This window comes from Neospora caninum, chromosome IV (assembly GCF_000208865.1).
Source record: "Neospora caninum Liverpool complete genome, chromosome IV".
Lineage (NCBI taxonomy): Eukaryota > Apicomplexa > Conoidasida > Eucoccidiorida > Sarcocystidae > Neospora > Neospora caninum.
Window position 1 is genome coordinate 415,203 of NC_018389.1, and position 23,279 is coordinate 438,481.

General features: G+C 55.2%; 3 protein-coding genes across 3 annotated transcripts; 1 reads left to right on the top strand and 2 right to left on the bottom strand.

The window, feature by feature from the left end:
* Nucleotides 1-1,325: 1,325 nt before the first annotated feature.
* Nucleotides 1,326-7,492, top strand: NCLIV_010090 (conserved hypothetical protein; the record flags this gene model as incomplete). The annotated part of the gene is made up of 3 exons (XM_003880524.1): nucleotides 1,326-2,309; nucleotides 2,700-6,243; nucleotides 6,897-7,492. 3 exons carry the CDS (start codon nucleotides 1,326-1,328, stop codon nucleotides 7,490-7,492), a joined length of 5,124 nt encoding a protein of 1,707 aa, XP_003880573.1.
* A 1,316-nt stretch (nucleotides 7,493-8,808) lies between these two features.
* NCLIV_010100 (hypothetical protein) lies at nucleotides 8,809-14,680 on the bottom strand (the record flags this gene model as incomplete). The annotated part of the gene is made up of 10 exons (XM_003880525.1): nucleotides 8,809-8,905; nucleotides 9,461-9,563; nucleotides 9,856-9,976; nucleotides 10,279-10,359; nucleotides 10,825-10,908; nucleotides 11,416-11,527; nucleotides 11,953-12,059; nucleotides 12,340-12,395; nucleotides 13,077-13,952; nucleotides 14,341-14,680. 10 exons carry the CDS (start codon nucleotides 14,678-14,680, stop codon nucleotides 8,809-8,811), a joined length of 1,977 nt encoding a protein of 658 aa, XP_003880574.1.
* Nucleotides 14,681-19,774: 5,094 nt separating this feature from the next.
* On the bottom strand, nucleotides 19,775-21,227 carry NCLIV_010110 (hypothetical protein; the record flags this gene model as incomplete). Its single annotated transcript, XM_003880526.1, has 3 exons — nucleotides 19,775-19,807; nucleotides 20,203-20,292; nucleotides 21,081-21,227. The coding sequence occupies 3 exons, from the start codon at nucleotides 21,225-21,227 to the stop codon at nucleotides 19,775-19,777; spliced, it is 270 nt and encodes an 89-aa protein (XP_003880575.1).
* Nucleotides 21,228-23,279: the final 2,052 nt, after the last annotated feature.

Genomic DNA, 23,279 nt, shown 5'->3' on the forward strand with positions numbered 1-23,279 from the left:
TGCTAGAGCATGCACGCCGTCCCAGGGCGACTTCTCTCCGCCCGTCCCTGCCACTCCTTACGTTCCTTCTCCGTATTTTCCTTTCTTCTTCTTTCGCTGAAGTGGATCCTTCCGTTCTTTATTCCATTTCACAGACCAGCTCCATGCCACTGCACTCCTCCACAATTGACCTTCACACAAACTGGAACTTCCGTACATGCGAATAACCCCGCCCTCTCTGTCCCCTTTTTTCAACTGTCTCTCTTTCCTCGCTCTCTCTCTATTGGAGCTTCTCCTTTCTGCTTTCTTGTTTTTGCTGATGTTGTTTGCTTGCACTGGTGAGGGAAGTCCGAAACTCTCCATTCATTTTCTTGACAGGTCAGAGCCGTTCTTTTCTCCCAGCTACTCTGTCACAGCCAGTTGGTCCGCTGTTTTCTCATCTACGAGGAACAGCTTTGCCTGTGTACCTGCGAAGCTGCAGTTTTCCTCGGAAAAGAGCTTCAAAAATCGGGGGGGGGGGCCTGCAAGAAAACAGCTGAACACGAGGGATCTTTCACGGAGAGAGAAGACACCCGACTCGCAAACAGCCGAGAGACACGGCGAATCACCTGCGGGGCGCGGTGCCGTTCCCGGTGGAAAAGAGTTGGAGAGACAAAGCAAATAGAGGGGAAAAAAGTTCTTCAGCATACACACGGCATGCAATTCGTTTGCCTGCTGTCAGTTCTTCTTTGAAGCATGCAGCTCTTCATTTCCGCCGGTCTGCTCCTCTCAGTGTTTCTGTCTTCCTCTTCTTTCTTTCCTTCCTCTCCTTCCTCTCCTTCCTCTCCTTGAACACCTGATCCTTCACTTTTTCCAGAGGAACTACGCGTGAGGCAGGAGCGCTATTTTTTTGTGTCCTCCGCTTCCTTTTAATTCCCGTTCTTTCTGCTACTTTTCCTTCGTGTCTTTTTTCCGGACCCCGACGTAGCCGAGGTACCGAATATGCTGCTCGAGAAGAGGGATCCTTCTCCTTCGTTGTCCTTCTTTTACCTTCTTGCATCCCCTTTTCTCTCTCCCTTACTCTACCGGTGTTGCTCCTACTCCTTCTCATTTTTCCCGTCCCTGTTCTCCACGCTCTCTCCTCTCTGTCACCTTCGCCAACATCCATCTGCGCGCCTCTCCTCTCCAGTGCCTTCTCTCGTCTCTTTTTTAGAGCGGCGCTGGGATCCCCGAAGAGGCATATCAGCGGAAACAGAGAAAGTGCGTATCCTCTATCCACTTCCAGGCCGCGAGAAGGTCGAAACTTATCCTTTCCATAAACGTTGAAACACAACGGCGGGATCTCTCGCGTCCCAGTGTCACAGACAATGGACGAAGCGAACCTGCCGGCGGCTGCAGACTCAGGGCAGACCCCAGTGGGCCCTGTCCCTGTGGCCGCTTCGGGCCCCTGTGGGGACGGTTACGGTGCAGTTGGAGCCCCACACAACGGGCCAGGAGTCTCCGGCGAGCCAGCACGCGGCTCTTTTCCTTCTCCCGCACAAGGGAAAGGCGACACAGGCCGTGGGGTCTCAGTGGGTGCTGTCGACTCTGTGGAGATTGGGCGAGAAACGGAGGCACTACGTGGGTCTGGACGGAAGCAAACGAGGTGTAGACCCGCTCTCTTGGCGTCTCATACCGAAGATCTGAACACTGTCGACGCGAGTTCCTCCTCTCCTTCAATGCCTGCCTCTCTTGAGAATTCGGGGGGTGTCCATACACCTCAGGAGGGGAGCCGTGAGTCTCCAGGGTCCTCAGGGGGTTTTAGAGGAGCGCACAGCCATGCCCGACCGGGCACACTCCCGTGTGAGGAAGAGCGGCGCTTTCTCGTCCCTCTTCCCTCTGGCCTTGCTCGCTTTTCTCATCGTCTGTCTTCGTCAGGACGAATCCAAGAGGTAAAGACTCAGGCAAGCCTCTATGCAGGAGCAGACGCCAACGCGCCCTCTCCTTCCTCCGCCGATGACCTCGATAGAACTGCTGCGTGCTTTTCGTCTGCCTCCTGTCCTTCGGTCGCTGCTTCGGCCGTTGGGACCGACCACGCTTCTTCCCCAGTCGCCGACGGCCAGCAGAGGCCAGAGTTGGAGGGGAAGGAGCCCGGGGAGGCTGAGGAGAGACAGCTAACGGCGCGAACGGGCCCGACGAGCCTAAAGAGGCGAGAAGCCACCAAGTGCCTGTCTGTTGGGTTCGCTTGGGCCCGCAGCCACCCATGGGGCCTGGAAGTGCTGTTGACTGAGCAAGCAAGAGATCGAGCTCTGGAGAGCAGAGAGAAAGGGGAACGACAGATAGCGACGTCACCTCGAGTCTGTACAAAAGAGGTATCGTTGCCCGTTTCGCCGATGAGAAGTGGGCATCGTGTGAGCTCCCCTTCCTGTTCGGCAGGAGATCGAGAAGCGCACAAGATCAGCGGCACTCCGTTCCCTTTGCGAGCGAACCAGCAGAATCGACTAGAGACTTCAGTACAGAGGGGAGAGGACGGGAAGACGGACGTTTTACCAAAGACATTTCGCCACGAGCAAGAGGACGACAGAGGAAGACAGGGACGGAAGGAATCAAAGAACGAAAAGGGAGTGTCTCTTCCGCCTGTCTGTTGTCCCTGCTGTCTCTGCAAGGGCACGGGCTGTTGCGACACCTGGAAAGCGGCCTCGGCATTCTCTCGCAGCGCGTCGTCGCAGTCTTTCCCCCCGCATTGTTTCTGTTGGGCCCAGTCTCTCTCTGTTTCTCCCGTTGACTGTCCCCGGACACCGAAAGGCGGAAACGAACCAGAAGAGGGAAGGCAAGGGAGGGAAGAAGCCGCGACGACCAAGCAGACCAAACACGAAAGAGAGGAGGGAGACCTTAAAACCAAAGAGAAAGAACAGCGTCACAGAGACAGAACGCATCTGCATTCTCTCGTCCACGTCGATGCCACTTCCTCATTTTCTTCCTGCGCGTTGAAAACCCTCCCCTTCTTGCCAGGTGTCTCCGCAGTCTTCCAGTGTCTCCCCCGCGAAGAGAACGCGTCGTGGCTTCCGCCGTGCAGAGCTTTTGGCGACCAGTGGGAGGCTGCTGTCAATCCCGATTTTTGTCAGCTCGCCCCTTGTTGCGCGGCAACTTCTTTCGTAAGCAGAGCGACGCTGGAGAAAGAGCCAGGGAATCCTCATCCCTCCTCGCCTTCGGTCTCTGCGCACTGTCCGTCGCAGCACGCGAGAGGCACGGACAGCAAGCAGGGCGTCCAGGAGACGAAACGGTCGAGCGAAAAAGCTGATTCTCTTGCGGCCGAAAAGACGCGGGCTTCTCGTGACGCTTCTGTTTCGCGTTCTCTTGCGAGTAGCGCGTCGTCGCGCTCTTCGCCTGCGGCGCCCTCTTCTGGCCGCACCACCCGCCGAGTCGCCAGACCCGCCACAGTTCCGTCCTTTTCTTCGTGGCCGTGTTGCGTTCGCCGCATTCGCTTCTTCCTCCCCGAGCACCTGGCTCTGCAAGACCTTTTGCCGTCGCTACAACCCTCGAGCGCGGCGCTGGGTGCGGCGTCTCCACTGTCTCCGCACCTGGAGTGTCTCGAGAAGACGCGCAAGGCGGCGGGCAGCGACGGCGCCTCGGGCGGCCACAAGGACGCCGAAGGCGCCGGAGTCAAAGTCCACAACCAGCTGCTGCTCGCGTACGTCGTTGCGGATGGCCGGAGCTTCGCGGGCATGGGGTACGTCCCGGCTCTGTGCACGTGCCCCGGCAAGAACTACTTCAGGCCCTGGCTGCTGCAGAGACACCGGGCGCTGGAGCGGGAGAGGCAGTGGAGACACTCGGAGCAGGCCCAGCGCGAGGCCGGCCACGTCCCCAAAACGCGAACGAGCGCGCGGGGAGAAGGAGCGAAGAAGACCCCAGCGAAAAAAGGAGAGGGGGGGGAACGGCCAGAAGAACGTGGAGAGGAGCACGAGACGGCCCAAGACTCCCGAAAGGAAGATCCAGACGGCGCGGAGAAGCCAGTTCCGGGAAAGCACAAGGGACATGCGGAAGACACGAAAGAGCATCCACATGCGCCGGACCAGAGCCGCGGCCTGAATGCCGTCGGTCCTTCGGCGCGCCCTTCAAGGCCCCTGAGCTCGCAGGCGCCTGCGCTTCCTTCCGCGTGCCCGAGTTGTCAGGGTCTTTTGTTCGTCCCGTACTCTCTGATTGAAGTCCCTCTCGTTCGCGGCGTTGAGAGCCTCTCGACACTCGCGGAGAGTGTGGCGTTTCCCTCGAAGACTGAACTTTTTTCCGGTTCCCTGCGCCACACAGCCGTCGTGGTGTGCACGAACGAGACGCACGAGCGGCTCTGCTGGCGAGCTCTGAAGCAGGCGAACCTGCATCGGTCGTCGGTCGTCTTCGACGTCGACGCCAGGGGTTTCGTGCCTTTCCACAGCGGCCGAGAGGGCCCCGAAACCACGGAGACGCGCGAAACTGGGCGAAACACCTTGTCGAAGGAACAGGTACAGCTGAACGAGCACCTCGCGGAACTGCAGCACGTCGGCGAGGAAGCGTCGACGTCTTCCGCCGCGCTGTTCGTGGACGACGGAGAGCAGGCAACGAAGGCCGAGAAGAAGGGGGAGGCGAGAGAGAAGGGAAGCGAGAACGCAGAGAGCAGCGACAACGCGCAGGAGGGTTCGGGCGACCTCGAAGACGCGCTAGCTTCCGCTGTTTTCGCCCAAGAGAAGACGGAGGGCAGGGAACGTATCTCCAGCTTCTCTGCGGAGCGACGGCCACTCGAAGTGACGCTCAGGTGTGTTGGGCGTCTGGGGAAGAAGCAGAGGGAGGCGGAGCGCAAAGTCGGGAGGAGCGAGGCGGAAGGGGCTTCCGGGGCCGGGAAAGACGAAGCGAGTGGACGGCAGACCGCGGCAGGCGACGGCGGAGCAGGGGGCGAGCAGGGAGTTGACGAAATCGAGTCATGCGATGATGACCCACAGGTGGGACTGGAAGACGCAGAGGACGACCGCCTTCTGCTCCTCCACCTCCTTGCGACGCGCTTGCTCGCGGAAGAAGAGGGCGAACTCCAGGGCGAAGGCGCACCGAGCGGTAGAGAGGGAGCAGAGAGAGCCGCGCGAGAAGAGTCTTCGCTTCACCACAGAGGCGGCAGCTCGTCCGTCTGCACTCCCTCTCGGTCTCGCGCCGAGGCCACCCCCACAGCTGCCGGCACGCGAGGCGCAGCAGCATCGACAGAGCTTCCGGATGGAGAAGAGCCACAGGAAACACAGACGTCTTTCAGGGAACATCCGCAACACAGTCCTTCTCACACCGCACCTTCTGCGTCTCCGTCTCTGCGTGTGGAGAGCACGGGCCATAGGCGGCGCGCTCGGGAGACGCATTCGGAGGAGACAGGAACAGCCCTGGAGAGGGCAGGAAAACCGGGTTTTTTGCAAGAGCGCGAGTTGCTGAGTTTGGTGGCCAACCTGCTGTCTCCCGAGAGTGCAGAAGAAGAGCGGAGAGTGAGAAGACGGAAGACGAGAAGAGAGAGACTGGATGCACAAGGCCGGCGTCCCGTCGCGGGCCTGTGTCGTGCCCCCACGGATAGTGAGTCTGAGAGAGAAGACGCGGAGAAACGGGAGGTGAATCCTACAGGGAAAGCGACAAAACCTGAAGCTGGAGGCGGGGAGAAGAGACAGAACCTCGGATGGAAAAGCTCTGCTGGGACGGGGGACGACCGCAGGCGGTTAGGCTCAGTGTCCTCGGAGCCTCGTGCGGGTAGCACGTCTCCCTGGTCTTCCGGTTCGAGTCCGTCTCTTTCTCCGAAGGCGACGACTGGCCTTTCGCCTCGGTTTCTTCTTTCGCCTTCCCTCGCTTCGCCGTATTCCCGACTAGGAGGGAGAGAAGAGAGCGAGACGGCGGAAGGCGCGACCAGACGGGAGAAGCGAGGTCTCGACAGAGAGACGCGCAGCATGCGCGAGTCGTACTGCCGACGCCGGGGCTTGATATGGGGTGAAGAACAAGAACAGGAACTCACCCGACTCGAAAATTTCTTCAGAAACGATCCACACATCTCTCATCTTCTGCTGGCTTCCTCCGCCGTGACGGAGGCGAATGGGGTGACGGAAAAAACGGAAGAAGATCGCACAAAGAGACAAAAGACGCGCGGCCCCCTTCCTATTGTCCCTCCCGGAATCAGCCGCCAGGTGTGTCCACCGAAACCGCCCCTTTCGTCTTTTTCCGCGAGTGTCGGTGAGGGAGGAATCCGGCGAGCAGGCGGTCAAGGAGAGTTGGAGACAGCGGAGTTAGCGCACCCCGCTGGAAGCGGCAGCGCAGATGGTGAGGAGACAGAACGCGAAGAAAACAGAAACTGGAGGATAGAGGGGAAGAACAGGGAACACACTGGAGCAAAAGGGAGGACACGAAAATTGAAAGGGAAGAAAAAAGACAAGAAACGAAACTTGAAAGCTCAGAGAGAACACGATCTTCGTTTAGTGTTCTGATTCGATGAGTGTCGTCTTTTCGTTTCGCTTCTTTACTCTCTCTCGCGTCCCGTGTTTCGGTTTCGGCGCCTTTGCTTTCGAATGTTTTTCCGTCTCCGGGTTCTCTACGTCTTCTGAGTCTCTCTGACGGCGTTTTCGCTTCTCCATTTCAAGCGCATTCTAGACTGGCGCTGCTTCGTTTCCCGCAAGTCTTCGCCGAAACTTCTGACACCAGCGGCCGGGGGTGGGGGTTTCCGCATAAGAAATCAAGCGCCAGAGAGACAGGAGCAACGGAGCCCTGTCCTCGTCGTCCCTACGGAGACTGCCAGCCGATTCAGAGGCGTGTCGCGCTTTCCTCTTCTGTGCACTCCCAACGCCGTCCTGTCTCTGTCTCTTTCGGCCTCTCGGCGCACACTCCCTTTTTGTTTTCATCCTGCGTCGCGTGTTCGCTACATGCCCCGTGTCCGCTTAATCTCTCTCTCGTCGTGCGTCTCTTCTCTGTGTCTCCAGGTGGAGCCGAGCCTGTTGTGCTCTTGCCTCGCAAGTCTTTCCCCTACGCTCAGCGACCCGCCCAAGGAAGCGCTGTGCCTCTTCCGTCTTTTTCAGTCGACAAGGAAGGTGCATGCGGAGCGACGCACTCGAGTGTATGGGAGAAGACTGAGGAGCTTCCCGGCGGGGCAGCGAGTTCAGTGTGTTCTCTGGCTCCCGGACGCGGTCTGAAAGATGCATGTGGGTCGGTATCTCACGCCGACAGCGGTATGCACATGTCTTCGGGAGCACGGCGAGAGACGGAGAGAGGCCACGACGCCGGGAGAGGTGTCTCCTTCTACTCGGAAACCGGGAAAATCACTCTCCTCCCAAACACTCGCCAAAAGACCGAGCAAAGCCCGATGAGCTTCCAGCACAAAGGGCGAGAACAGGCAGCGCCTCTCGCGCCCCAAAGCGTAGGTCCTTTCGGTGTGAATACGTACGCTGCGGCGGCGGGAGAAGAGAGGAGACCGCGAGGCACCGAGGGCGAAGAAGAAGCGAAAAAAGAACTGGAGCAACAGAGACAACAGGCAAGGCTCATGAGGCAACACCCCAACCCGAATCTAAGAAACTTCTGACGCGCGCGAGAAGGGAAGAAAGAAGAAAAAGGAGGAGAAAGAAGAAAGAAGAGGAATAGAAACGTGCTGCTCTGCGATGGACAGTGGAGTCAGCGAAGCGGGGACACGAGTATCTCCACCTGGAGAGATCACCCTCCAGTCTTATAAGGTTGACGACGCGACACGCCGAGCGTGTGATGGAAGGGGAAGAGCCGTTGTTTTGTGTTTTTTAAAAGAGAAAAAACCGTCAACTGGACGAAAAGTACACTTGCGAGGCCCAAAATGGTCTTCCCCGCTTTAAGCTCACTATCCACCTTTGAACAGAGACCACAAAACCAAACGGTCACACACGTTTCGGCAGGTTCAAACCTATGTGCCTATCTCCCTGAAAGGCGCCTCATCTACTTCCATGTCTACCGTCTCATATATATATATATATATATATATATATATATGTATATATATATGTATGCATTATATATTTTACATTATAATTGGTAGTTGGATACAGACGTGCATGCGATTATGGATATGAACTTGCTGCGATTATGCGCGACTGGCGTAGATCAATAACAGCTTCTGAGTAGCGGAGACCCCAGGGGAGGCCAAAGACTTTCGACGGCGACCTGACACGTTGAAGAAAGTACGTCTGCAGGAAGCGAAACACGATCAAGTCGACAACCCTCCAAAAGGATCGCGCTGCCATGCACACGAATATATATATATATATATATATATATATGTAATCATTCACGTGTTCAAAAGCATACAGATCTATGTAGATATGTTTGCCTATCTCCCTCTGGAGCTCCCTAGATATATACAAGGGTAGGTGTTCCTTTGTGTTTATGCGAAATCGTGCACGTGTTTAAGATGTACGCTGCAACTGGATTCCACTTTGATCCGCCCCCGCAGTGCACACCGTGGCACTGGATTTCTCGTCCTTGCACCATCTCAGAAGTCAACGCTCCTGGGCCTTTTCCTGTGCCTGGACAACGTAGCAGCGCCGGATCTTGTTCCCCGTTTTGCCACTGAACTTTGGCGCGGCAGGTAGCCGTGGTGATTTCAGCTTGTCGGCGCTTCTTCCCACGCCCATTTCGTCTTCGTTTCCGCTTACATGGATCCCGTGAACATGCCCATCCCGTTCTTTTCTTCGACGCGCTCTCTTTGTCCGTGGGAGTCTTTGTACTCGATTTCCTCCTCTCTTTCCCCTTCTCTCTTTCCCCTTCTCTCTTTCCCCGTCTCTCTTTCCCCGTCTCTCTTTCCCCTTCTCTCTTTCGCTCTCCTCTCTGTTTCTCTTCGATCGTTGCCGGTTTTCTTCTTCTCTCCACGTTGGATTAGCACACCTCGCAGACGGTGCCCAAGCCTCGCATCCGGCCCTCTCGAAACACCAGCGGTGCGCGCTCAGTCAGATACTCGGCATACTGGATGAACCTGAAGAGCAGAGAGAAGCCAGAGGCAGGGGTGGAGGAGAGAAATCCGAGAAACCCGAAAGCGGAAAACAGGGCAGAGTACAACACAGAGCGAGTGAGCCGAAGACAGCTCGCCAGAGAACGAGAAAGCGAGAGGATGAAGGAAGCGCCTGTAGGGTGGACTGCGTTTCACGAGAGAGACGGGCGGAGGCCGAAACGGACTGCCGATCTGGTCAGAGCGTATAGAGAAAACGGCCAGAATGGAGAAGGAGGAACACGAAGAAAAGGCAAAGAGAAGGAGAAGTGAAGCAGGGAAGACGAAGGGAGAAACGCCGGAGGCAGGCACGCAGGGGACCACCCGCGGTAAAAGCCCGAGAGAAAGGGGAGAGTGAGAGGAAGAAGCTTCACGCGAGATGCGAGAGACCGAACGAAGCTCCAAAGGATGGGCAGCGACTCCAGGGAATTAGACGAACGGGACGGAGGAGAAAACCACACTGGAGAATGCAGGAGCAGAGCAGCGGAACGGATTTGGAGGCGCGAACCAACAAGCCGTAAGGAAGTCCTTGTGGCGGCTGACCTGAACTTCACGAATCCTTTGTCTCCCGTTCGAAGGACGTCTTTCTTCTCTGTTCGGTCATCTGAAAAAATGTCGGTCACGCGCGCTGGCTGCCGAACATTCCCTGAAGAGAAAACGCGCGCAGCTCCATTTCCCTCTTCACACAGAAGAACGCGAATGCCCGCTCGGACGGATACACGCGCCGTTTCCTCCGGGCCCCGCAATCGGCCGTTCTCTCCTCGCTCTCTTCTTCTTCTTTCCTGCGTTTCGGTTTTCCCCCGCAGCCGTGTGTCCGTCCATTGCTTTCAGTTTTTCGGCAGTCCTGTCCCCCGCCTGTGCTTTCTTGTTTCGTTTGTCTTCTTCGTGGCGGCTGCGTGGTTTCCGCCTCTCGGTTCCCCCAAAGTTCCGCTGTGTACCGATGTGAAGGACGCATTGGTAGCCTCGCTGGATGGTCGTGTTGTGGTGCAAAAGCAACACGGAGGCGAGAAACTCCCAGCAGGCCCGAAGCGGAAGAGGAGGCTCGAGCAGGACCATCCCCTACAGGGAAGAGACAGCAGAGGGGTTGCGTTTCCATTCGGCGGCCAGCTCGGAAGGGACAAAGGCCGAGCAGAAGTGGAGACAAAACAAAGAAGGCGACGAGGAGACAGCAGAGGGGACGAGAGTGTTTCCATTCGGAGAACAGCCCGGATGAGAGCGATAGACGAGTTGGAACGGCCTGTCAGTTCTCACCCGTCGCTCGTGCACGACACACGGGAGAAGGGGTTGCGACGGCGACGGAGGGGAGCCTTCGCAAAGGAGAGAGGAACATTCGACGGGAAAGAAAGGGAGAAAGGACCAACCTTGCGGAAAGAAGTTCTTTTCAGTTGGTCCTTCCTGCTGGTAGCTCGAATGCACATGGAGACGGCCTGCCCTCTCACGGCCTGGAAAGCGCGAAACCAAAGGAAAGAGCAGAAGGGGAGGCAAAAGAGCAAAAACTGCACAAGGAAGAGAGGCAGGGAGAAAACAGGGAAGAAACAGACGAAGCCGCGAGGAACACCCCCCGCAGACGCTGGGGCCTGACTCGAAATAAAATCTAAAAGAGCGAGAGGAAAGCCGAAGCAACAGGGACGCAGAAAGAAGGGTTTGCGCAAAAAGCTACAAGACACCTGCGACAGGGGAAAACAGGAAAAACGCAAGGCGCGGCGAAGGGTCTTTCTTCACGCAGGAACGTTTAAGTCTCCTTCCTTTGGCCTTCCGGGTTTTTTAGGTTGCGTGCCTTCTTCCCGCCACCCTTTTCTCTGCTTCTCAGCGTCGCCGCTTTGTGTCCCCGTCTTGCTGCTTCGCATCTTTTCTTCGAGGATCTTCCGCCTCTTGCGCGTCCATCTCTTCGCTCTCCCTCGTCCTACCCGAGCAACGGGCACGCGCTTGTAGTGGATGGAGCGCACAAGGACCTTGCAGAAGGTGCCTGTCCTGTCGGGGCCCAGGAAGAGCTGCAACCCGACGAAACAAGGACGGTTCCAAGATTCCACACGGTGACTCACAGTGCACAAGATAGGGGCGCGAACTGAGACGGGAGCAAAGCCGCAGAACAGCGCATCTGCAGTTTGTTTCTTTCTTCGAGAAACCCCGAAGGCCACTTACAGGCGTGTCGCGGGAACGCGAAGTGCAGAAAGACGCACGGAAACAGATACACCGAAAAGACAAGCTGTCATTGGCGGCGCACACCATACGAGAGAACACCGGGGATAACGCAGCATGAGAGACGAACTGGATGCATATGCCATCGCTTCACGAGAAAGTGTACAGAGGCCCCGGTCGGCGAAGAGCACACAGGACATGAGAACGAAAGCGACGCAGTGTGCCCCTAGTTGACCGAATCTGGAGAGACAAGAGAGGGACAGGGCGGAAGCAATCGACCGAGAAAAGAGAGGAAGCAAAAAGGTGTGGACGTTCTTGCAACAGAAGTGCACAACTACAAGAGGGAAAATACTGTTTACTTGTCGATTTTGGGTGACTTCGCCACTGCGCAGAGTTCCAGAGACCACGAGACCGACGCCGGGGACCGAGAAGACGCCATCGATGACAAATTCACAGGGATCGTCAACGCGCCTGAAATCATATGCAGAAAAGGGCCGCTGAACGTCTCCCCGAGAAGCAAAATCACCCGTGCTGCTGTCTATACACCCCGTGGAGAAGATGGGCGAGGATACGGCCGGCCGGTACGTGAGGAAGGGAGAAGATGCACGGAGAGAAAGGAGGACGAGAGAGAGGGACGAACTAGATCGGAGGAACAGGAAGGAAATGGGCCTCGGGCAGAGGGCAGAAACAGAAAGGGCCCCGATAAAGTGAAGGCGTTGCGAAGAAGGTGAACGAGAGAGAAGGTGGACGGCGCGGACGACGCCATGGAAGATAAACAAAAAAGCGCGACCAGGAAACATCTGAGGCTCGTGTTCTTCGACAAAAAGGAAAATTAAAACAGGGAGGGAAGCAGAGAGGGGCGAAGTGCGCATTTCCGTGACTCTCCATCGTCGCACCCGAAGAGACCACAGACGTCGATTCGGTTAGGAAGCTTGCTCAAGAAAGCGGGAAGGAGATCTAGGCCCTCGCCGGTCACGTTGGAGATGCAGAACACGGGACAAACCTGAAACGAAAAGAGCAGCGAGAAGCGTGTGAAGACGAGAGAGAAGGGGAAGAAGGGAAGGAGAGGCCGCCGAGAACACAGGAACACGAATAGAAGAGAGACAACACAAAGGGACGTGGCGTGAAGCAACGAAAAGGCAACAGAGAAGGGAGACATATTGCCGCCTCGAGTCCCGTCTAACGCAGCAGTCTAAGAAGCGAAGCAGAGACCCAAACGAAAACTGCGGTGATGGCCAAGTCGAGCGTCGATGTTCACGCTTGTCTCTTTGGTTTGCTCGTACCCGCCCAGAAGCGACACAGTTCGCCAGAGCCTCCACCTCCTCACGTTTCTTCACCACTGAAGAAAGCAGAGAAACAGGCAGGTCGGAAGCCCTGAGAAACGAAGCATCCGGACGACTCTTTAGAAAACCGCTTTCAACTCCGCCGGCCAAACACTGCCGATGGTGAAGAGACATCAATAGGCAGAAGGCCAGCGGGCGTTTCGTTCTGTCCAAAAGACTGCTTTTCTCCACCCCACTGAGAAAAGGCGGAGAAGAGCGAAGTGGAAGTGACGGGAGAAAGGGGTGCCTTTTTTCGGAAAGGGGACTGTTTCCTAATGGGAATTTCCGGCGCCTTCTCGCGCCACGAAGCACTTCATTCCCGGGCCAGTCTGAACCGCTTGAGGCAGACGAGAGAGTGTCTGTGTCTCTCAGTTTGGGTGGGATGCGTGCGCGGTGCTCTGTTGCCTTCTTCGTTAGTGGTTCGTCGTTTCGCAAAGCAGCAAGGCATTAAAAGAATGCCGGAACACCATCTGATTGTTCATTCCGCTTCGATCGAGCCATATGCCGCACGTAGGCGGGCAAGGGCGCGGCAAGGAAAGGAACGAGAAAATCGGCGCGAACAACAAGTCGACAGGAAAAGCCGTTTCCAGATCCTTCTGAGAAACCCGCGAATCCCAGTGTCTCTGTCCCCGCCCGCATCATGGCGACGCCGCTTTGCTTCACGGGGTTTTGTGCGTTTACGGCCCTGCGTTGCTCACTTATCGGCAGTTTCCGAACCGCCGGGTGCTTTAGCACCTTGAACACCGACTCGACCGTCCTTTTGAGGGCGTGCTCCGGGGTCATGTCGATTTTTGTGACGACGACGAAGAACGGCAGACGCAGCGCCAGCACAATGCCCAAGTGCTCCTTCGTCATTCGCTGCAGGCCACTGTTCCCGGCGATCACCACCATGGCGTAGTGTGGAAAGGAAGCAGCCAAACCGAAAATGGTGGTTTTCAAGTAGCGCGCGTGGCCACAAAGATCCAGGAAAGTCACGATCTTCGCCGCCTCCTCCACAACGGAGCGCCAAGACGCGTTGCGAGGCGCGCCGGCTGCCGGTCGCGCAGCAGCATGCGGAGGCGCGACAGACGAGAAAGAAGAAGCCGCAGAAAGGCAAGGGGAAGAAGAAGAAAACAGAGAAGGGGGAGAAGGAGACGGGGAGGTGGAGAGGTGCTTTGCGTTCGATTCCGTTTGAGATTCGACTGTGAATGGTGCGGGAGCGGTCCCAGGGGGATCCTCAGACGTGGCGTCTTCTCCCTGGTCTGCAGTTGCCACTTGAGATGCGTCAAAAGGCGGACCAACTTCTCCGTGCTCCTGGTGTCTGAATTCTCCAGAAGAAGGCTCTCGCTGTCCTGCCTGGGCCCCACCTGCGTCCTTCTCGTCGACGCCCGACGCATGCGCGCCATGGGAAGCCCTCGAGCAAGGAGGGACGGTAGGAAAGGAAGAAGACCCTGGACGATGGGGAGAAGGCGCGAGGGGGGTGGCTGTGCGAGACAGGAGACGCTGCGACGATCGGGAAGGATGGCGTGAAGGGATGATTTCCCGGCCGTCGCGCGTGAAGCCGAGAATCTCCGTGGCGACGGAAGAGCTGCGGCCTGAGTGGGACAGCGTGGAAGCAAGAAAACGCAAAAGGAACCGCATAAAGACAAAGTGGAGACAGGGGAGAAGAAAACCAGCGGAGCCTTCGAGAGAAAACAGAGAAGAATGAAGGACCGAGGCAAAGAAGAGAGATAACTACAAGAAAAAAAAGACAAGACTCCGACAAGGAGGGCAGCGGGGATGGACCCTGTGCTCCCGGAGACAGTCTGCGATGTTTTTCTGGTGCACCCTCTTCTCCATCTGTCTCTGTCTTCTTTCCCGCGCACACCAACTGTCTCGGCAGTCGTCGGCCCTATTCTCCATTGCAGTGGCGCTGTCAAGTCCTTCAGCCTTCTCGCGCGTGTTCGCGTCCTCCTGTTTCCACATACGGTGTCTCCTTCCTACCTGACGTAGCCTCGTGAGAATAGTTGAAAATGGTCGATCTCATCAGACCCCGGCCGTCGTCGAGACGGTGGCCAACCAAGACGCCCACCAGCGTCGTCTTTCCACTGTCTACGTCCCCAACAACAGCGACTTTCACATCGATACAACTAGAGGGCCCTGCGCTGTCCTGCTCATGTTCTGCCGCCTCAGCCTCTGCCTTTCCTGTCGCTTCTTCCTTCCTCCCCCTCTCTTCTCCCTCGTCTCTCCCGCACTGCTCCGTCTCCCCTCGAAAATCGTCAGGATAGGAGACTCTCAGCGGTTCCATCTTCTCTCCATCGATCGCCTCCGATCCCTTTCCCATTTCTTCACCTTCGCTGAAGGGGTTGTGCGGCGCCGGCGCGAGACTCGCGACGGATGTGAGGGGCGGCAGCCCACACGCCACCACGGAGACAACTCTCGCACTCGGGCCTTGGGGCTCGGAGACAGGCTCGGAAACGAACCCGAAGAGGGGACAGGATCCACACGCACACGACTGGGCTGCGAGCGGGTCCCCGACGCAGAAGCAGGGCGAAGCCGGCCTCCAGGAGACGGCAGCTGCGGAGACAACGTGGGAAGCGGAGGAAGAAAAAATACGAGTAGAAGTCGCTATTCCCTGACGGCGAGACGACGCAGGCGCGGCAGAAGAATGAGAGCCGGGACGATTTGAATTGGAGCGGGAAGAGATGTAGAGGTCCGAAGGAGCCCACACTGTGTGCTTGAAGGGTCGTGGCACGCTGGAGAGCAAAGTGGAGAGAGAGGCAACCGGGCTAAGAGGAAGGAGCCAGACGAGCACAAAGCAGACCGGAAAGCGAGGAAGGACCAGGATGAGGATTGGCGCTCGGCAGTGAACGCGACGCAGACGGAGACACGCGTGAGGAAGGGGACGGCGGGGGCTGACGAGAAAGGTGAATGAGAGAGGATGAACATGGCACAGGAACCTTCTGGACTAGGGAGGGACCGCAAACCGAAAGGATACAAGCGAACGTGGACGAGGTGACTGAGGATGACGAGTCAGACCTGGAACTGGAAGTGACTGGGAGCGTAAGGGAGACAGAGAGAACGCCTCACGCGTGTCGGCAAAAATGAAAGCAATGGCAAAACGCGAGCAAGAAGACGAAAATGGCTGCCGAAAAGACCTTGTGCGTCTCCTTGAGAGAAAGACTCCAGTCCACGGGTCCCAATCGGCACAGATGCGAGGAGACACAGCTCGCCAGGCTCGGGCGTGGCGTGCCGGTTCACTCCGTTTTGAGTCGATGAGATGTCTGGAAAAGTGGGAGGGAAGACAAGAGAAATGAGGCGGACGAAGGACAGCAACTTGCTCAACCTTTTCACGACTTCCATGAAGAGAGCTCAGAAAAGTACACAATAGGAAACCGACTCCCGTCTCCATCGGTGACCTCGCGTGCCATGGGCGGGGCGACGGCACAACTCCAGTGGCTGCGTGGTCCCGAGGTTTCTTGCGGGGCAAGGCGTGACATCCCAAGACTGCGTCTGGTCGTCCGGGAAAAAGAAAAGTGAAAGCGAAGGAAACGCCAAGTCCTGCCCAGCTACTCGGGGAGCAAAATGGCGAGGAAACCGAGGGAGATTGGATCGCTGGGAGAAAATGACACAGCGGAGACGAACCCCCGCGTTTGCACCCACCAGCCTGTGGCTAGCCGCCGTGACTGACACAGCCAAGGCTTTTCCGCCCTAAGAAAAACTGTAGAGCAAAGGAACACAGGAAACGCACTGGAGATGCAGGAGAGCTTTCGCTTCTAGTAACTTGTCTTTTCTTCCCTGTTCAGCCAGTCTCCTCTGATCCTTTGTCCGGCCCCGTAGGCAAACTGCTGCTCCGGGGTTCCTGCCAGGCGTCGAGCCAAAGTGAACAAAACGATCGAATCGATGGGAGAGGATCAGTGCTTTTACGATCGAATCGATGGGAGAGGATCAGTGCTTTTACGTTTAACGAGTTAATAAGCACCGCTTACATATGCCCAAAGCTTTTTATCTGTAAACGCGAGTCAGCCCGTAGGAGACGGGCAACCAGCTCGGCTTCTTTCGCGAGTCTGGTCCACTGCATTTGGAAGAGCTAGTAGCCGACGAGGGTCCATGCGTGCTCTAAGAATGCAAACCACGAGACTTAAACCTGGGAACAACACACGTCGGCCCGATGCCTCAATCTGTGCTTCTCTCTCTGTGTGAACGTACAGCTCTTGGCGTCGACCTCTAGGCATGTGAATTTGGCTATCTAGATGCACACACACGAAATCAACGCGAAAATACTCTTGTAATATCCGCGTTAATTTATGAGGCCCACGACGAGTTGACGGCTCCAATCATGCCAGCTGAAGCCCATACGCGCGTCTCGTTGCGCTGCCGCTCTTTTTTGTGCCGAATGGTTGGAGAACGGCCTCACCTTTCGTTTCCTACATTGTGAGACTTACGAACAGTAGAAAACAGGAAACGTGTGAGATCCACCGCGTTTGCTTCGTTGGCGCTGCCTGGCAAGAGCTATCAGGCCAGTGCTTTGGATGGGAACGACCACTCACGCGGCGTCTGTACCGCGAGTCTGCGTTTCAAAACGGTTTCGATCCCCAAAAGCGGGGAGAAAAGACAAGTTGCGTCTTTGTTGAGATTCGCACAAAGACACCAGCTACTTGTTTTCCTTGATTTCGTGCTTGCTGTGGAACGGAAGATGATGGGTGCCAACGGGTAATGAAAGCGTTAGGTTTCCCACCTAAGACACAAGCAGAACCGGGGTCGTATTGCTTGCTTCTCGTGTATCTGTTTCTTTCATGACGACAAAACAGATGAAGTGGCTCGGCAGAAGGGCAGGGGAAGCTGGCCTGCATCTTCTCCCATCAGGAAAAAGGCGAACTGCCAAAGTTCTCTGCATTAAGGAGAGCAATCGAAAACACTCTGCACTACAGTGCCCCTCTGAGGAGCACACAAGGTGCCCGTCTTTGTTCCAACAGGGAGAGGCCGGTACGTCTCCAGCAATCCTTCTTTTCTCTTGCAAAACGAGGCCTCGCCCTCCAGCTGACAAGGGTCCGAAGGAGGGATGCCGCTGGGCCCACACTGGGCTCCGAAGCTCGTCCGTTCCGACTCAGAGCCCGCGGGGCTGGGGCCAGAAAAGCATCTAAAACTACAGCAAAGTGCAACGAACCTCAGAAGAAGACTTGAGTAGTTGTGTCTGAGCAAAAACGAAAAGTTCTTACCAGGAAATATGGAGAGCGACTGAAAAGGACAAGGATGGTCGGGCGGCTCAGACGTGAGGAGACGGCTCAGACTCAGACACCGGATTCTCTGGGCGAAGGGAGCAAAACAGGAACCTGACTCTTATGAAAAGAGACACCAAAACAGACGTAGACGCGCTATGATAGTTCGATTCCATCTAGGCTGAGGACTGGCGGCTTACCTCCTAGTTACGGAGTACATCAAACGAAGCACATTCTCGTGGGCGCCTGAAACCCGTTCTAAATGGCTCACTAACAAAACGAAGAAACCGAGACCCTGTTTCTGTGTCGTGGACGGTTTTTCAGACCTGGCGACCAGTGCAAAAGGCAGGGAACACTGGTAAAGTCTCTCGGCCAATCACACCGAAAAACTCATGTCTTCTAACTCTCGGTCTGTCACACTCGCAAGAACGTGACCCTCTCTCTTGGAGAGTGCGCCGCACACGTTGAGATTCATTCGCTGTTCCCGTCGTCAGGAGCCCGCGGTTCGCGCATCTGACGGCTTGACTTCTCTCAGTCTCATGTACAGCCTCTGCAATCAGAAACACACTGTGCGCAGAGATCGACCAATTGCCGTGAGTTCAGCAGGTGGTCATCGTTGTATTGTTCCAGTGGAGGCTCCGCTGGTTAACACAACGGCGTTCCGTGCTGATTGACAGGGCCGATTGCCTCTTGTGCAACAGAGAGCGCTCGCACTCGCATGCTGCCGAGTTTCTCATCTGAACGCGTTGGTCGGGCTATAACCGGTTTTGGGTGGCATTACTTTCATCACCGCATACTATGCTAGCAAATACATTTCACGTACGGTATCTCTGTATAGTGTGTGAAATACGCCTCTCGAAGATTCGTTCGCGTTCATGAAAGTCGATAGCTGCCGTCTAACTCGAGCATAAATTCGGAGTGTCGCTTCAGCTGGTGAAAGGGGAGTGTTCTGCCGGCTTCTGCAGGGAACAGAAGCTGCTGACAGCTTTGCAGTCAAAGTGCTACGAATCAGACTTTAGAAGCGTATTAATGAATGCGCGGCTTCCGTGGCTACCCTGATGTGTGACACTTTGCTCTTGATGTCAATCCGATGGCCAGTGTGCACAACTCTGAGTATTCTCACAGTCTAGACGATCCTGCTGATGTCTGGGGGTAAAAACTATATCTTGCACATTTGGTCCATCTTTAATGCTCTCATGTTTGTATTTACCAATTCTTATGGGGTGGATTGGCTTTGCGGATTTAAAGATTACCGTCCGATTTCGGTGCTGGTGCTCATAGGAGCACCGGGTTCTACCGCAGTTGACGTAATCTCCAAAGCGCTGCCAATAATCGCTCCCATTGAGACTAAAACATTAACTGAGCGAGTTACAGAACCGACACCCTACGCATCGCGCCTCGACGGCACCGCAGGTGTTTTGCCACGCGTGCGGCAGACATTTCTGCGCCCGTTGCCGTTTACTGTGAATGCTTATTTCCGTGTCCAGCGAGCGGAGAAACGGGAACAAAGTATGTCTCCTCAGGCACTCTCATCGCGTAGATCGCCACACAAACGAACTTTGGGAGAAAAGGGAGACACAAAAGACACAGAAAATGAACGCCAATAATACGAACGAGAGAAGGAAGGAGATGCGTTAGCCGTGCAAAAGAGGGGACAGATCGACCTATTTTATAACTGGCTCGGCGAGTGCTTCCGATCTTTCTGTCGTTTGCTCCGAAGAAGTACGACGGGACAAAGGACAGAATGGGAGGGAAAGAAGTGGTCACATATTCCTGCGTCTTTATTGTTACGCTGGTAGAGTGACAGAGAAGAAGAGGTGAAGACGCGTGATCTCCGTCGTGCTCTCATCTTCCTTCTCTCTTTGTCTTCCACCCTCTGTTTGCTGTCTCCTCCTCTCTCGTTTTTCCTCTGCTCTTTTGCTCTCCATAGCTTCCTGTCAGACCCGAAACTTGCACAGTTCTCTCGCCCTCTCACGGGAACGTCTCCGCAAGACGCACAAGAAACAGTGAAACTGTCTCGCTCCTATCTTCTCTTTTTCGTTCGGTAGCTCCATCGAAAATTCGCATTGCCTCGTGAATAAAACCGATCAACTCCTCGAGAACACAGGAGTGTCTCTCCCTTGCTGTCACTGTAGGAACGAGATCGCCGGGCGCAGAGAGTGCGGCTTTCCACCAAATTTCCTTCGTAGCTCGTGTTCGTTTCGCTGTGAGAAGTTCCATCACTTCAAATATTTGAAAATGTCCTTGGCAACCTGAAAATCAACGCAGTACGGGGCACGCGAGTCAGTTGACGGGGACGAGAAACGCTGACACGGCTAGTCAACATAAAAAGAAAACCGAAAACCTTTCCTCCCTACGGAATATACATTCACATTTGCAGATATATAAACATCGATACGTACATACGGCGGCCCTTATACACAAATATTTACTCATAGAGATGCACCTGTAGGTATATGTCGAGACAGGTATCTTCATAAATACAGATGGGTATATATGTATACAGAGAGGTCGACGAATAGAGAGGTTTACAACTCCTGCTGTCTTCTCAGATACGCATGTGTATCTGCAGGGGATAAACTCTGGACAACGACAACACAGCACATCCAAGGAGCGAGACAGGAGAGAAAAACGCGCGGTCACTTACACATCTGTCGATGCAAACATGAAGCTCCTCATACTGTCCTGAGCAGTTGCCTTTATTGTCGGTGCGCGCTCTCACGCGCTTTGTGCAGGCCTGAGACACAAGACGGAGAGGGAGAAGAAAGCGACGAGATAAATACAGGAAACCCGACCAGATGGAAACGTGGACATGCAATACTTCGAGAGACACGGACGGACGCAAAAATCGATACGTGGAGGTATGCAGATCGATAGAGAAATAACGAAGAGTCATATACATAAATAAATGCATACATATCAACGGGTACCGAGCGCGGGAGACGAACCGGAAACAAAAGAAGGGACAGAGGAGACAAAACACTGGGACAGAGGCGGAATTCCAGGTCCTCAAAAGAAGTACGCACACTAACACTAGGAAATGTATACGGGGAAAAGTTTTCAAAATATTTCCGAAAACTGGTTTCTGCGTCCAGTTCTCGCTCTCCAGCATTAGAACGCCGAATGTCCTCGTATGGCGAAGGCACTCCTTCAAACGCCCTCTGCGAGACACATCACGGCGTCGCTGTGCGCACAGCTCCTCTGCTTTCCTCTTTTTCTCTTGTCTCTGTTCTTCTCCTTTTCTCCCTTTGTGCCCTCCCCTCTCCTTCCAGGCTCGTGTGGGTCTCTCCCCTGTCTCCTCCCTCCGATCCAGGCCACACAGGACGCGCCCTGTGCACGCCAGGTCCACCTGTCTACGGCTGCATCTGAGACCATATACACATAACTGTCTGGTCTACCGACATCTACCTATCCATGTGATTATATATATATATATATATATATGTATATATTTGTATTGTGCGTATTGTAGACAGATGGCAAGAACCGGGGTGCCTCTGTGTCTAAAGGGAGGTGGGGGCTCACATCGTATTCGTTGACCCAGAGGGAGCACTGCGCTGTGCATCCAGGCTCCAGCTTCTGTCTGGGATCGACGAGCCTCTCTGCGGGGTCTTTGGGAGGAATGTAGTTGGGGAATTTGACGAAGAACTCACAGTAGTAGGGATACGACATCTTGAGGAGAAACGAGGGCACTGAACGAAACACCGTAGGAGGCAGGGCGTCGCCGCGATTCGCGGTCAGGCAGACAGAACGTCTCGGAAAGCAGCGACGAAAAACACTAGAGAACGCGAGCGGGAGAGGCGACGACAGAACTTTGCCCAACGAAACACCAGCGCTGAAGGCGAAGAGCCACACAGCGGCGCACTCGCGCACTCAGACACGGAGAAGACGAAATCGAGATAAGCGTTCGAAGAAAACGAGAAGCGGACTAGGAACAGAGAGAAGATAGAGAAACGCGGCTCTCCTTGGAACTTTTCCTCAGGCACAGAGACCGCAGCCGCACAGGGTTCGACAGCACGAGACGGACGTGGAAGAGTGGATTTTCCGAAAAACGGATGACGCGATGTTCCTAGAGAACCGCTGGGAATGTGACCTTTCTTTCCGGCAAAGAAAATCACAGCACAAACGTACGTTTCCTCCCAAAACCGCGCCAAGTCTGTGCGCCACACAGCCGAAGAAAACACAAGTCTGGCGCCTTATATTCGGAGCGGAATTTTCTCGGGCGTCCTCTCGCCCCGACAGCACAGCCAGCCAGGCGACAGGGCACATGCGAGAGACGGGCTCAAGAAAGAGACCTTGTAGCACCGAGAGACAGGCGGCGCTCTGGGCTACCCGAGCGATTTCGACGAGAGGAGAAAACCACGTATTTTGTCTTGCTGAACGTTCTATAGGCTTTCTGAAGGAGTAATTGACGGCCGACATACGCCGACGCCTGAGTCTTGACACCTTTTCGGGGGCGGCAGAGAGTCGAGTGCTAGTCTTTTTACGCAGCGACCGAATACGCCACGATGTAAAAGTAGAAGTCTTTCTTGCCTCATACCGCCGCCCGTGCAGTCAAAACTGGAAAGAGCAAGCTTCGGTGTTCACGGAGTTCCGTCGCATCCCTGCACACCAGAAAAGCTGGTCCTCTCTCGGGTCGCACCGACACAAGCGCCTGCTATTCCGGACTGTTGCTCGTTGTGTACACGTTTCTTGCCGCATCGATGTGTACGCACCAAATGATACACACATGTATGCATCTGCGCATGCATACTTTTATAAAGCCAGAGCTGCCTTTCAGTCTGCGGGGGATAACGTACACGTGGCAGGGAGTTCCGTTCTTTGCGGTAAGCATATCTACCGATCTGTACTTGCATGTGCAGGTGTAAATCCCGCGCTTGCGAACTCCTCTGTTGCGGCGCCGTCGGGTCATGTTGCAAAGTTTCGAGAGCAACTCCTGGCTGGCAAGTCCGCTGACTGCAGTGACTGGTCGAGAACTTCCCAGTTTCTTTGACTTGTTTGCTGACCGTTCCCGCCTTCTCGCTGCCGTCTTCACTTGACGCGACCGAACACAGTTTCAGTCACTCTTGTTCTCGCCTCTCTTGCAAATTTCGGGGGTGCTTCTTTCAAAATATCTCGAGAAAAAGCTCGCTTCAAGACTCTCAAACTGCAGCAGCAAAACTGTCTACATCTGTGCACCGGTGACCGCGCCGGCCGCACAGATCTCCAAGTGAGGAGATTCACACGGCATCCCACAGGCTCACAGGTGCGCGTTCGTGACTCTTTTTCATCACTGCTTACCTCTGAGTGCAGACGTGCAAAGCCGTCCGTTTATATACACGAATATCTCTGTTTATTCGACTGGAGTTGTACCAATACGAACACAGAAGATCGAATGTAGCGGTATGCTCCTGAATGTAACGGTACAACCTGTAAACACAGGACTCCTGGACTTGAACTAAGGAGTCAAGCTGTACACCAACTCTCGATACTGCTAATACCGCTGTAGAGGTATACGATATAACTCCTGCCCAGTGCAACATGTATTATGCCAGTCCAACGGTAGGAAAATCCTTGTCGGGTAATTATCGTCGTGCGTGAGACGTGGGACACGAAGGCAGAGCGCAGTCGCTCGAAAGAAGTTGTCAAAAAAATAACAGAGAAAGGCAAGCGAAGTGAAACTGACCAGTTCAGAAAAAGGGCCAGACAGCCACTCTCTCTTCCCGGCCGCTTTGAAGACGCACA